Consider the following 14,067-nt stretch of genomic DNA (forward strand, 5'->3'; position numbering starts at 1 on the left):
ATAACTGTATTCTAGGCAAGGTTCATTACTTTTTTCCCTTTTTCTATTGAGCTAACTCTATGTCTGTTATAACAGTTGTTTTCCATTCCATGCTAAACTCTTCTGGAATGTTTTCATGCAGCTAGAGATTTGTCTTGGCTGTTTTTGAATCCCAAGCATCTAAAATGGTACCATGCACATGCAATGTGTTTGAAGATACTGAAAAAAGTTAATGAGTCACTCACTAAGTGATTTGGTTCTGTACTTGGGTTCCTCAGTTTAGCTTTAGAATCATTAATTGTTCCACAAGATGAAATATAATTCTCTGCAGAAGCTAAACCTAGAAAACTTTAAAACAGTTTTAAAATTTATTCTCACAACTTGAGGAGGAAATGCTTAACCTTAGATAATTGGAAAAAAAGGTCCCTAAGACCTAAAATAACTTTTTATATTTCTAGTCCTTATGAACTTTTCTGATGAAAGATCTATATTGTGAATTGCAATTGTGAGAATAATCAAGGAAAGATTAAGATATTTATTATTGCTAGGAAAAATTTTTGAAATGATAATGCCATAATTATTATTCACTGAGTATTTAAATTACTCAATGATACAGTTTCAGACGCTCTAAGTATGCTTACGTGGTCAGGAAAATACCATGCATCTCACTGAATTAATTCTTTAGAAATATGTGGATGTCACCTCTTCACATTTCTCATTTGCCTTGACTACTTTTTTGATGAATAAGCAAATCAGAAAGAAGTCCATCTACTGTATTTAGTTTGAGAATATTTATGTAGAATTTATATTGAACATTATTCATATCCACTTAAATGTTTTCAGTTTTATATTTATCTTCATTTGTTTCAGTATTTATAACAATTTGGGACATAGTAAACATTCTCATTTTTATACATTCATATTCAGAATAATTATGATCTAATAGATAAATCTTTTATTTGTGTTTCAGAGTGTTGCTGGTACCTTAGAATTTCAACCAGGAGAAAGATTTAAGTACATTTCTGTTAACATCACTGATAATTCTATTCCTGAATTGGAAAAATCCTTTAAAGTTGAGTTGTTAAACTTGGAGGGAGGAGGTAAGACTGGTGACTCAAAAATACCAAATATTTACTTGTCCACTCACCATGAAAGTAGTAGATTCTATTAAGGAAATGTGTTCCTTTGGATTACTCTGTTGTGTTAGTTTACCCCCTTTCATTACTCATTTGTCTTTTTGTAAAGTAGGTGTGCTTTTACAATAAAATAGTTTAATTATGCTGAATCACCATATTATAGTAGTTCTTTATAGTGGGTGCCCCTAAATCATCATTATCTCTTCTTTCTTATTTCAGTGTTCATAGTGGGTCCTTTAGAGTCATCTCCAATTGCAGAATAGGTGAAAATAAGTCCTTTTACATTATGATGGGGTGATTATTAATAAAGCAAATTAGTACTAGCTTATCCTTAATTCTGATATGCTGACAACTCTGATTATCAAAGATGTTTGGAGTCAAATCCATTTTAGGGCAGAAGTCATCTGCATTGGAGGGAGGCTCCTTATAATCTTTATTTATCCTGCTTAGATTAACTCTATATGCTTCTTTGCAGAAGTATCACTGTATTTGATGGTCAGGTGCTACTGGGAGTATTATAGAATACATGAGATATGTACCCTATCACCTTTATAAATGTAAGAAATTGAGTGTTGGTATGGTGTTCATTAGGTCTCTTCTATTACAAAAGCTAGTAATATTATGTTTTGATGAAGAAAGTCATAGTACTATATAAGCCATTCAAATGGAGAAATTGGGTAGGACAGAAATATTAATATTGCCTTTTCATATGTAGTGAGACTGTGGCATCAGTATGACAAAATTTTCCCACAAATTTGGGGCTTTCTTCTTTTCCCAGTGCCCACATGCAAACAAAGGAAGTCAAGTTAGGGAAGTGATTATACAGTCCCACAACTTGCTTGACTACATAAAGCAGTGGAAGTATACTGGACAGTGTGTTTGGCTGGTATCAGACCAGCTTTACTTGTCTTCCAAAGACAAGTCTTCACATTTCCAAATCATTATTTTCATGAAAGGAGTTCATTAATCAGAGGTGACTATAGGATATTAGAAAAGTTGTTCTTTGTATTACAGCCAAAAAAAAAATATGTATAGAGAAAATGTTAGTGATCAGTACCTATTATTCATTAATAAGGCACATTAAATATTCTTCAGAAATTATATTCGTGATCATAGTGATGCTTTTGATTTTATGTAGATACTTCTTCCTCTGTCTCTAGAATGTGCATTGCTGTATATTAATTTAGCATGAGAAACCAGTCTTGCAGTTTCTCAAGTGGGCAATACTGGCGGAGAATCTGGTCCTCTCTGACCCTGTTGAGTGAAGATTGGAAGGAATCTAGATGCAAGCTCCCATTTGAGTCGTAGCTGGGACTGCCTCAGAGGAGAAATAGCTTGTATAGCTAAATTCTTCTGAGGGTAAAGGGTGAAACCCTTATACATACTGTTTTGTCTATAAAATTGATTCTGCATATAGTGGCCACCTGCATAGGTGTTTTTATGCTAGCCAGAGCACATCAGTGTTAAGTTGCACCCCTCTTTCTCACAGCTTGGAATTAATATGGAAGCAAAGCCATCCACTCGGTATTCCCTGAAGTCCATTTTGCCTCTTAAGTCTCTAAATCATTTCAGGTTTGGGGAGCCCTAAATTCTCATTTCTGGTATATTGCAGTCCTATGGAGAGGAACAAGAGAAGAGCAGGACAGATCTTAAAAATTAACATGTCAATCAGGGATACTGGTAGTAGTACATAGGTGTGGATGTGGTCTTGCTTATCTTATTCCTTTTCCACTGCTGCTATGGCTGCCCTTCCTGTCTTTCTTGTTTGCAAATACTTGGTAAAATAATGGCATGTATGAGATGTATTGGAAGGAAAATTAAAACCTCTTTCTGTTTATTAGAGTCTTTATGTACTGTCAAGGTGCTTCATTTTCTACAATATTAATTATTTGATCTTGGCAGCAGTTCTACACGAGGCAGCAAGCACCTTTTAAAGGTGAGAAAAGTGAGGTACCAAGAGCTTTAGTGATTTGCTGAAGGTTTTACAGGCTGGTATCTCTCACAGCCAGGGATGAAACAGAGTTTTTTAGACTACTTGTTTAGGGTTCTTTCCAAAAATGTTAGTGGCAAAAGGGTGATCAAATCTGAGAATGGTAAATATGCTGGAATTTATTTAAATGTGCGGCTGGAGGGAAATGTTTGAATTGGTTGTTTTAAGTGGTAAGATGACTGTCATAGGCATATAGGCCTAAGTGTAAACAGATATATGCATACAAATATTTTAAAAATATTTGACATGTTGTAAACAATTTACCTGGTTATAAGTGAAAATTCAAAAATAAAACTAGTGTGGGGTTCCTATGATGGCTCAGTGGTAACTAACCTAACCAGTATCCATGAGGATGCGGGTTTGATCCCTGGCCTTGCTCAGTGGATTAAGGATCTGGCATTGCCATGAGCTGTGGTGTAGGTCACAGATGCAGCTCGGATCTGGGGTTGCTGTGGTGTAGGCCAGCAACTGCAGCTCCAATTAGACCCCTAGCCTGGGAACTTCCCTATGCTGTGGGTGTGGCCCTAAAAAGACAAAAAAACGAAACAAAACAAAACAACCCCCCCAACCAAAAAAAAAAAAACAACCTAGATTAAATTGACAGAAATGGGAAAAACTAACTACAACCTACATGGACTATTTCCTGAAGCTATGAATGAAGATTTATTAAATTCATGGCTTGACTCATGTTTTACTATTCTCACTTAATCTACTTTTATGGAAGAATGAGTGTTGAATATTACTGAATTTTTCTGTTTGCTGGATATGTTTTAAGAGCTCTCAAATTTCTCATTGTGTCATTGTGTGTTGTATGGGTTGTGTCTCTGTGTGTGTCTCCTTGTGAAGTGACTGGACTCTTTAGGGTTGATGGCAGTGGTAGTGGTGATGGGGACATGGAATTCTTCCTTCCAACTACTCACAAACGTGGTAAGCAGCTGTTCCAAGGCCCTTTGACTGTTCCACATTTTCACTTTTCTTTTTAGAGACAGCAATACTAACTGCTTATTGATACCTACCATATGTAGGTCCTTTAGCTATTTTATCTCACTAATCAGCACAAAAACTTTGGGAAATAGTATTTGTTCCATGTTATCATCACCCAGGTAGAACATGAACAAGTAAGAATCAGGTCCTTGCCTGCAACCAAAGTCCAGATTCCCCCCCTCTTCATACCTAATGCAGTTTCCTGATACTAATTGTAAGAAAAATTTTTCTTGATATCATTTACAAAAGTGCTTATTGAAAAAGATTTTACATGACTTTGAATACCTAAAAAGGAGATAAATAGAACATTTATATTTTCAAGTAAAAGGTATCACACTAATTTGCTTTACAAAAAAAGTTTTATATGTAGCATTTAATCAAAACAAATAGGAAGGAGAAATTAAGAAGAAAATAAATGTGGATTAAGTTGCCAATTAATGGGAGGGAATATTGAAAAGGGGATGCTTTTTGAATTAGATTCATATGCAAATATGATTCAAACATGATGTTTACATCAAACATTTCTTCATATTAAGGGAGAATACATAGAATACTTATTTTCTTTAAAGAGAATGCTTTCTATCTTTCAGAAAGTTTCCCTTCGAGGAATCCCCCCAAAAATTCCCTTTTCACAGTGTCAGATTTTATATTTTAGTTTCAGAACTCATGTTCCCACCCTTCTCATTCCTGACTTCCATCACTGCCTCATGTAACTTCTGGTATTTGATTACTCTACTAATTTGGGGATTATTTATTTTCCTGTCTGCATCCACTAATACAACATGAAAGTTGAACATACTTCTCAGGAAAAAATTAAGTACTTCTTTAGATCTTGACATCTTTTTAGTTATAGGACTGGACTCTGAGACCCAGAGAGGTTGATCTATAATATCATAATATGATGAAAACATAGGCCTAGAATTAATGCATATTTGGAAACCAAGAATCTGCACAGTCAAATTGACAAAAATCATAGGGATAAGAGTCATTTTGGCTCATGTTCTTCTGAGGTCAGGAAAGGTCGTGGGAAACTTTCTTCATATGCTCCTTGTGGAAGAATGTTCTCTTTCATAGAAAAGGAAAAGAAAAACAAGTTTGCCCTATTCATCTTCAAGTGCTTGTGCAGCACTTGTGTATCACATTGGTGCCAAGACAGAAGAAAGTCATAAAAGCATGAATATGTGTAGCAGCCATTTGTGTCTGCCTTTCTTTCTAAAACAAATTTAGGACAGACTCAGTGATGCCTTTTTCCTTTGGCTTGTAAATTAGTGACTAACATTTTTCTTGCTGTTTGTTGGAACTTATTCATGCAGCCAGTCTAGGAGTGGCTTCCCAAATTCTAGTGACAATTTCAGCCTCTGACCATGCTCATGGTGTATTTGAATTTAGCCCTGAGTCACTCTTTGTCAGTGGAACTGAACCAGAAGATGGGTACAGCACTGTTATATTAAATGTGAGTACATTTTTTCTCTCTAGTCATAGATACCTTGTTTTTTTATTATTGTTTTATTGTATTATGAAGTTGTGCTTATGTTAATTTTTTCTGTATAAGTGGAAAAGAGTGAGTGTATTGGCACAGACAATTCAAGTTGATAATTAAACAGGGATTTGGCATTTGTCTTTGTGTTTCTTCTTCTTTTTTTTTTTAAATGGAAGTTCCCAAGCTAGGGGTCGAATCGGAGCTGAAGCTGCCAGCCTTCACCATAGCCATGGCAACTTGGGATCTGAGCTATCTCTGTGACCTACACCACAACTCATGGCAATGCTGGATCCTTAACCTACTGAGCAAGGCCAGGGATTAAATCTGCATCCTCATGGTTAGTAGTCCAGGTTCATTACTGCTGAGCAACAGTGGGAACTCCTGTCTTTGTGCTTCTTTTTGCACACAGATTCATCTTATAATTCTGATGATTCTTGACTCTTTAAGGAATACCATGAAGCTGTAATACATAGATTTTTATTTTAATTCAGATAAGCTGTGGTAACAAACATCTGTAAAATCTCATAGGCTTAAACATTACTTATGGTGTATGTCCATTTTACGCTGGCTGTCATCAGTCACTTAGGGCTGAGAATTGCACAGGCTCCATCTCAACAGGTGCTTCTGCCTCCACTGAGTTGGGAAATGTGTATGTGGGAAGCTGTACACTTGCTCTTCAGCTTCTTTCTGGAAGGGATTCCAGCATTTCCCTTTACTTTGGTCAAAGTCACATGACCATGCTAATGTAAGCAGGTAGAGAAGTGCAGTGCTGTCCTGTATCTCTGCCAAAGGGAAAGAAATCCAAAACTGTGAACAGCGACAGTAACAACAACTCTGTGTGATGTGTGTGAGTATATGTTGGTGTGTGTCTATGGTGTGCCAGTAGGGATTTAGTAGGATTCTATTGTTAAATATCCCAGGGAAGCTAGAAGCATGCTCAGCCTTAGATTTTATACAAATGATGCAGGATAACTCAAAATATATCCTTTCTGTACTTTTATGGCAGATCTTCAGTAAACTGTTGTGGAAAAGATTTGGCAACTTTGGAAGGGATAACTAGTTTCTCAAGAAAGAAAACAAGGATTAAGGGAGAGATAAAGTTTTGTAAAATTCCTAATTTTATTTTGAGTCAGAATTCATATTTTAAATTTAGATAAAAATTACTTCCAGTTGGGACTTAACATGATTTTTTTTTAAGGCTTTTCAAATTCTTCTTAATATATTATTGACCAAAAAATTTCTCTTAAAATATGTTTTATATAACCATATGTCAAAATGTTTTTCAGTGAATTTGTTTTTTGTATTATATTGAATATTTAATTACAATTTGTTTTAAAAATGAGTTTTATGGCTAACTTTTTGGAGAAATTATCACTCATCTGTTCCTTTGTAAGGCGTGTACCCTCCTTGCAGGAAATGTAAACATGTTCATGAATATGCTTAAATATAAGACACTGATAACTATGTTTTCATTTTTACTGATATTTGTTAAAGTTGCAGAGATGATACAGTACAATTTAGTTAGAAGCTAAAAAACTATGGTTTAGTTAGAAGCTAAAAATGTTCAATCTATTTGTCATTTCACACAATAAGCACTTTTTAAGTGGGACTCCCTGAGGGTCTTCAAAATGGGTCGTATGTATATTGCCTTTGAGAATCTTAATTTTCTTTGAAGTTCCCATGGGGTATAGAAGCTTAAGGATACAGTGTTGTCACTGCTATGCTCAGGTTGCAGCTGTGGCTTGGGTTCAATCCTTGGCCCAGAACTTCCACATGCCACAAGTGTGGCCAAAAAAAAAAAAAAAAAAAGCTTATATACAATAAAATAAAAAATTAATATCCTGTTATTCTATATTTACAAACCTCTATTCACTTGTTTTAATTCCGCTTGATATATTTAATATGAACTATTTTAAAGGTTATAAGAAGTCATGGGGCTCTGTCTCGAGTGACTTTACTTTGGAGCATAGACTCTGATCCTGATGGCGATCTGGCCTTCACCTCCGGCAACATCACTTTTGAGATTGGGCAGAAGAGTGCCAACATCACAGTGGAAATACTGCCTGATGAAGATCCAGAACTGGATAAAGTGTTCCTTGTGTCAATCCTCAGTGTCTCCAGTGGCTCTTTGGGAATTCATACTAATGCCACATTAACAGTTTTGGCTAGTGATGATCCTTATGGGGTCTTCATCTTTTCTGGGAAAAATAGACCTATTAAAGTGGAGGAAGCAACCCAAAACATCACATTGTCAATAATAAGGTTAAAAGGCCTCCTTGGAAAAGTCAGAGTCACCTATGCAACACTGGATGATATGGAAAAACTGCCTTATTTTCCACCTAATTTAGCCAGAGCAACTCAAGGAAAAGATTATATGCCAGCTTCTGGGTTTGCTCTTTTTAGAGCCAATCAGAGCGAGGCCACAATAACTATTTCAATTTTGGATGATGATGAACCAGAAAGATCGGAGTCTTTGTTCATTGAACTACTCAACTCTACTTTAGTGGAGAAAGTGCAGAATCGCCCAAGTAAGTAACCATTAGTGTGTTTTTATTGTTATTAAAGTTCAGAATCCTGAAACAATTAAGAATTTAGTATAGTAGAAAATTCTATAAAAATAGTAAGCTCTAACTTTGAAAGCATCCTCTTAAAAAAACATCTATAAGGCAGATGGAAGTGGGACTCTTGAAAACATGATATTTTAAAAGTCTATTACATTCCCAGACTACATTTTTAGATGTATCTGTGTAAACCAGTGTAACTAACCTCTAGTACTATTGTGCTATATATTGTACCTTCCAAAACATTCTGGAATCAATCTGGGAATTTCAGGGATGGTCCTGGTAGCAAGAACCTGAGTCTCTTTTGCCTTGATCCACTTTGAAAGATTCCTTAACCAACTGAATCGCTTTGTGTTGGTGAGGAGCATGTGGCTCTGGCCACTGAATGAGGGAAGGGGGATAAGGTTGTGCGGTAGTAAGAAATCCTGGAGATTTTGTGGGTTACCGTGAGAGTTGAGAAGGCGGCACTGATTGGACATAAGAATGAGGAATGGAGAGTGACCCATGTTTGGCAGAGGATCTGATGCAGCAGCTTTTGTGGGGAAAGTAGCAGCCTGGCTCTGTGGCTTAGTAGCTTGGCCTGGTAGTAGAGAGCAGAGTCTGAGCTTGGGGAGCTAAAAAGAGTTAATGCATTAGAGCTTGTTCAGTAGACGCATCTCCCTAAGAAGACATTTAACTTTAGGGGTTTTTAATTAAAAACAAGAATTATTTCCTGGAATAATACAACAAGAAAAGGAAGAAAGCTTGGTGATATTAATTGAATATCAATTTTAGGATAATATTTATAAATATATTAAATAAATACTATATATTTTTAATGCATAATGAAACCTTCTTAAAGAAACTGGAATGAAATACTCCAAAGAGTAGAATTTCAAGGTCTTTGTTTTGAGTGTGTTCTGCCATATAAATTAAGGTTTCTTACAAGTAAATTTCTTTACCTTACCTTAACTCCGGGATGAACATAATGTATATTGAGCTACATTCTTGCCCACAATGTAATTGTAGTCCAGGGTTCTAGCAAGAAGATTACTTTTTAGGACAGCTGCTAACATTAAATTTTCAGTTTACAGCCAAGGTCAAAATTCTCATATGGAAACCCAACCCTTTTTTTTTATTAGTAAGAGTAAGGATCAGTTATAATAACAAATACATTGAAATAAAACCAATAATTAGCCTTGTTAAATAAGAATTATGAAATATAGCCCAGTTTTCAAGGGACCCATAGTTTTTTGAGTGAGCCTAAAGTAAAGCCAGAGGGAGAATTGCATATAGCAGTGGCTAGGAGCTGTGGGTGCTGGTCTCAGGTAACTTGTGTTCAAAGTATAGTAATAAACTGTTGCATATAAACTTTTTAAGCCCCCGGTTCCTTAATCTATAATACAGAATTACTATAGAGCTTAAGAATGATCATTGATAACATGTGTGAAAATGAAAACAGTGCCTGGCACATGGTAATCATTCAATAAATGTGAATAATTATTATTCATAAAGTGGTATATACACAATATTCATGTGCTGTGAGATGCAGAAACCACAACATGTATTTCACACTTGACATGTTCCTGGAATCATGCAGGATACTTGGGGCTGTTCAGAACTGGCATAAACTAAGATGTGAAAAAAATTAAAGAACAATTAACTGCATTAGAAAGAAAACAATAAATGTCATTAAAAATGAAAAAAAAAGACAATTAAGTCTAAAGCTGTGTGATCCTGTCTCAGTTTTGATAGGCAAAATCAGTGTAGCACCTATAGTGTTTCTGCATTCTGCTCTGGATATAGTCATCCACTTTCAGGACAACAATGTGAGAAGGCTGGTGATGAATAGGCATAGGGCAGGATGAACAGTCATGGACAGATGAAGGTTTTATACCTGGTTTGATGAGGAATTGTGTACGAGCGCAAGAGATTAGATAGACCATTACGGAATAATTGTGTCCACCAGGAACTTGTGTGATGCCTTAGCTGACTTCCTCAACATCTTTGTAGTTCTGATTCCACATCTGTAAAATGTGGAGTCTTAGCTACCACGTAGAGATAGTCTGGGAATTAAATGTCTGGATGCAATGAAAGTATTAGAACAATGTCTGTCAAATAGTGCGTACTTACAAAATGTAATCTGCTGCTGTAATTCTCTGTCATTGCCATTATTTTCCAGTTTACAAATTATGTTATATTGATATATAGTTTGTGATTTTTAACTGTGATATAATTTAGTGTGGTCTGGGTCTGTATCGTTGAAACTAAATGGTGTTATTACTTGTTTTGAGATTAAATTGTCTGAAAATGTTAAATTTTATTCATTATCACATAGTTTCAGATACCACTGTTTTTAGATATGAAATATGAACTCAAAGTTGTTAACTTGTAATAAGAGTCTGTTGATGCTTCATTTTTTTTTTGTCTTTTTGCCTTTTCTAGGGCCGCTCTCGTGGCATGTGGAGGTTCCCAGGCTAGGGGTCGAATCGGGCTGTAGCTGCCAGCCTACGCCAGAACCACAGCAAGGCAGGATCCGAGCCACGTCTGCGACCCACACCACAGCTCGCAGCAACGCCGGATCCTTAACCCACTGAGCAAGGCCAGGGACCAAACCCGCAACCTCATGGTTCCTAGTCAGATTTGTTAACCACTGAGCCACAACGGGAACTCCTGATGCTTCATTTTTGTTAAAAAATTCACTTTTTATATTGTTTTGACAAGGGTGCCAGTTGGAATTGAACCTAGAACGTAAGTCAGGGAGAGTTTGCAGGAAGTTCTAAATGACTTCAAAATAAGTTGTGCTCTCTCTAACATCAGTGGAAAATAAGAAGAGTCTTAAAAGTAGACTTAGCAATACAGACCTAAAGTATAGCCTTAAAAGCCCTAGCGAGCAGACCCTGTTATAGCAGTGTTGTGTTTGCAATGAAGCTAACTGTTTTCTGGAAGAGGTGGCTGAGTGGCTGCTGACTGAGATGGGGCAGGGAGAACAGGTTTGTGAGGGAGGGCAGCAGAGCAGGGAGAGAGGAAGTAATTTAATTAGAGTGTGATGATTTTCATATCATCTTTGAGGGCAAGGAACTAGATTACCTCCCTACTCAGTTTTGTAACTAGTGCCATTTAGAGAAAATTTATGGTGTGCTGGTAACCAAGTAGAAGAGCATAATTACATAGATTTCATCATTGTCTGTTATACTCTTATGCAAAGTGCTGATTAATTATGCTCTAATCAGTTTTTTTTAGCCTTTTGACAAGTTTCCAATATTTACTGAAATAATACTTATAGGATAACTGTTCTTTTGCTCAGGGTTCTATAATAAAAATCTCTCTAGAAACTACAGGAGAGTAGGGGTGTTCTTTTTAATTTATTTTTGTACCCCTGGCACCTGGATTGATGCTGTTACCTAGTAACTAATAAATGTTTTTTTTATATAAATAGTAGAAAACATAAAATGATGATCCCATTTGGCTGATGGATCTTGCGGAGGCTTCTGGATGACTTTTGGCTGGTGTTTTGGATTTTGATATATAAGCTTTTTTTTTCTTTGTTTCAGTCCCAAACTCTCCACGCCTTGGTCCTAAGCTAGAAACTATTGCTCATCTAATTATCATTGCCAATGATGATGCATTTGGAACTCTTCAGCTCTCAGCACCAGTTGTTCGAGTAGCAGAAAATCATGTTGGACCCATTATCAATGTGACTAGAACAGGAGGAGCATTTGCAGATGTTTCTGTGAAGTTTAAAGCCGTGCCAATAACTGCAGTAGCCGGTGAGAAAAGACATCTGTGGAGTGGTGAAGTGTTTAAGAGGGAAGCTGCTCAAAGATGTAGTTTGAAAAGTCAAGCAGAAAACAGCCATACTCCTGTGTGTTTTTTTAATGCACACATGTAAAGTTTTTTTTTTTTTTTTTTAGCTTTTCAGGGCCACACCTGCAACTTATGGAAGTTCCCAGGCTAGGGGTCAAATTGGAGCTACAGTGCTGGCCTAGTGTACAGCCACAATGACACAGGATCCGAGCCGCATCTGTGACCTACACCACAACTCATGGCAATACCAGATCCCTGACCCACTGAGCGAAGCCAGGGATTGAACCCGCATCCTCATGGATACTAGTCAGATTTGTTTCCACTGTGCCCCAATGGGATCTTCGAGTTTTTATTATATATTTATGGCACTGATTTTGTAGAATTTTTGAAAAATGTTGGCAAATTTTTATGAATTAAGCTGTGATAACCCAAATAGGCACAAACCAATGAAAAGTAAATTAAGGAAAGCATTGTTAGGCTTTCTCTGTGTGGACTTGTAAGTTTTTTGGAAGGCTTCATGTCTAAATGATACTGAGGGATACAGGATAAAATGTGACGCCATATGATCGCAGTGTTTGGCAACAGTCTTGTCTCTCTACTCATTTATCTTGCTAGTTTATTTATTTATGAAGGACATGGTAGAGGCAGTGATTAGCATTGATTGTTTCATAAGCAAAAGGTTTCATTGCCAAATGCAAACATTAGGAGATTGATTTGGTGGCACAGTTGCAGCATCTAGAAGGAGATTTTCCTAAGAGCTATTCAATTAGAGTCTCTCTAGTGTGCAAAGGATGTGAGTGTGAATGATTGTGAATGGATGGGAAAACATGCTCAGTTTCTTTCTTTTTTTTTTTTTTTAAAGTCCACACCCAGGGCATATGGAGGATCCCAGGCTAGGGGTCGAATTGAAGCTGCAGTTACCAGCCTACACCACAACCACAGCAATGTCAGATCCAAGTTCAAGCTGCATCTGCAGTCGCCAGCCTATACCGCAGCTCATGGCAACACTGGATCCTTAACCTGCTGAGCTAGACCAGGGATCAAACCTGCGTCCTCCTGGATTCCAGTCAGATTCGTTTCCACTGAGCCACAATGGGAATTCCTTGGTTTCTTGAAATAAATCATCTTGCTTGAAAAGATCATAAACCAGGCATACCTAGTCCATAAATTACATGTGGGTGCACACGTACATGTACCCATACATTTGGGTGGTAGCCCAGAGGAATGCCTATTTATAAAGGGCTTTACACATTGACAGATGGTGCGGATTAACCACTGTTATAGGAAATTAGCACCCAGGCTGTATAAGAAGCTTCTCTTTTTGCCTCATTCACTGTTTGACTGGAGACAAAGCCACCCTGAGTGGTATGCAGAAGTAGCAGCTTTTAATCCGACTTTGTAGAAAAGGTCATAGTTTCCAGCAGTAAGATGGATGATGCTGACATGCCCATCTCTGTGAAACAGTGTGATTTATCTCCCCAATGAAATGAGAATTCCAATTTGGCCTTTTTTTAAATTTTTTTTTTAAACTTTTGTAGGACAGGGGCCATCTTGTGGTAAAGAATGACTTGGTAATGAATCCATGTCCATATCTGTATATCTGTGTTTACATCTGTATTATCATACATGTAATGGAAATAGAATAAATTATGTGTACATCTTTCTAAAAATGAAGGAATGGACTTGAACACCCGGGATATCTTTTTCATTATTTTGTTGTTATCAAACCCACTTTTCTCTTGCAGGAGAGGTAAAATCATCTTGTTTAGAATAAATGTAAATCCTCAAAAACATCTTTCAAAGTATACCAGGAAATGTGCTATGTCATAGTATTTTCCTAGTATATAGGATGTTTACTATCATATACTGGAACGAGTCTTAGCATTTTGTTTTTTGTCTTTGCAGGTGAAGATTATAGCATAGCTTCATCGGATGTGGTCTTGTTAGAAGGAGAATCCAGTAAAGCTGTGCCAATATATATCATTAACGACATCTACCCTGAGCTGGAAGAATCTTTTCTTGTGCAACTGCTGAATGAAACAACAGGAGGAGCCAAACTAGGGGCATTAACAGAGGCAATCATTATTATTGAGGCCTCTGATGACCCCTATGGATTATTTGGTAATGAGACTAGTTTGTGTCTCCCGTTTA

General features: G+C 36.7%; 1 protein-coding gene across 1 annotated transcript in view; it reads left to right on the forward strand.

Annotated features, from left to right (window-relative positions):
- Positions 1–14,067, forward strand: part of ADGRV1 (adhesion G protein-coupled receptor V1) — a 538,647-nt gene that overhangs the window by 107,467 nt on the left and 417,113 nt on the right. Inside the window, exons 25-30 of the mRNA XM_047778281.1 lie at positions 950–1,079; positions 3,952–4,032; positions 5,403–5,542; positions 7,488–8,097; positions 11,664–11,879; positions 13,822–14,037. Coding sequence (XP_047634237.1) covers positions 950–1,079; positions 3,952–4,032; positions 5,403–5,542; positions 7,488–8,097; positions 11,664–11,879; positions 13,822–14,037 — 1,393 coding nt within the window. The remainder of the gene's footprint in view (positions 1–949; positions 1,080–3,951; positions 4,033–5,402; positions 5,543–7,487; positions 8,098–11,663; positions 11,880–13,821; positions 14,038–14,067) is intronic.

The sequence above is a fragment of the Phacochoerus africanus genome, chromosome 4 (genome assembly GCF_016906955.1).
Source record: "Phacochoerus africanus isolate WHEZ1 chromosome 4, ROS_Pafr_v1, whole genome shotgun sequence".
In the NCBI taxonomy this organism is placed as follows: Eukaryota; Metazoa; Chordata; class Mammalia; order Artiodactyla; family Suidae; genus Phacochoerus; species Phacochoerus africanus.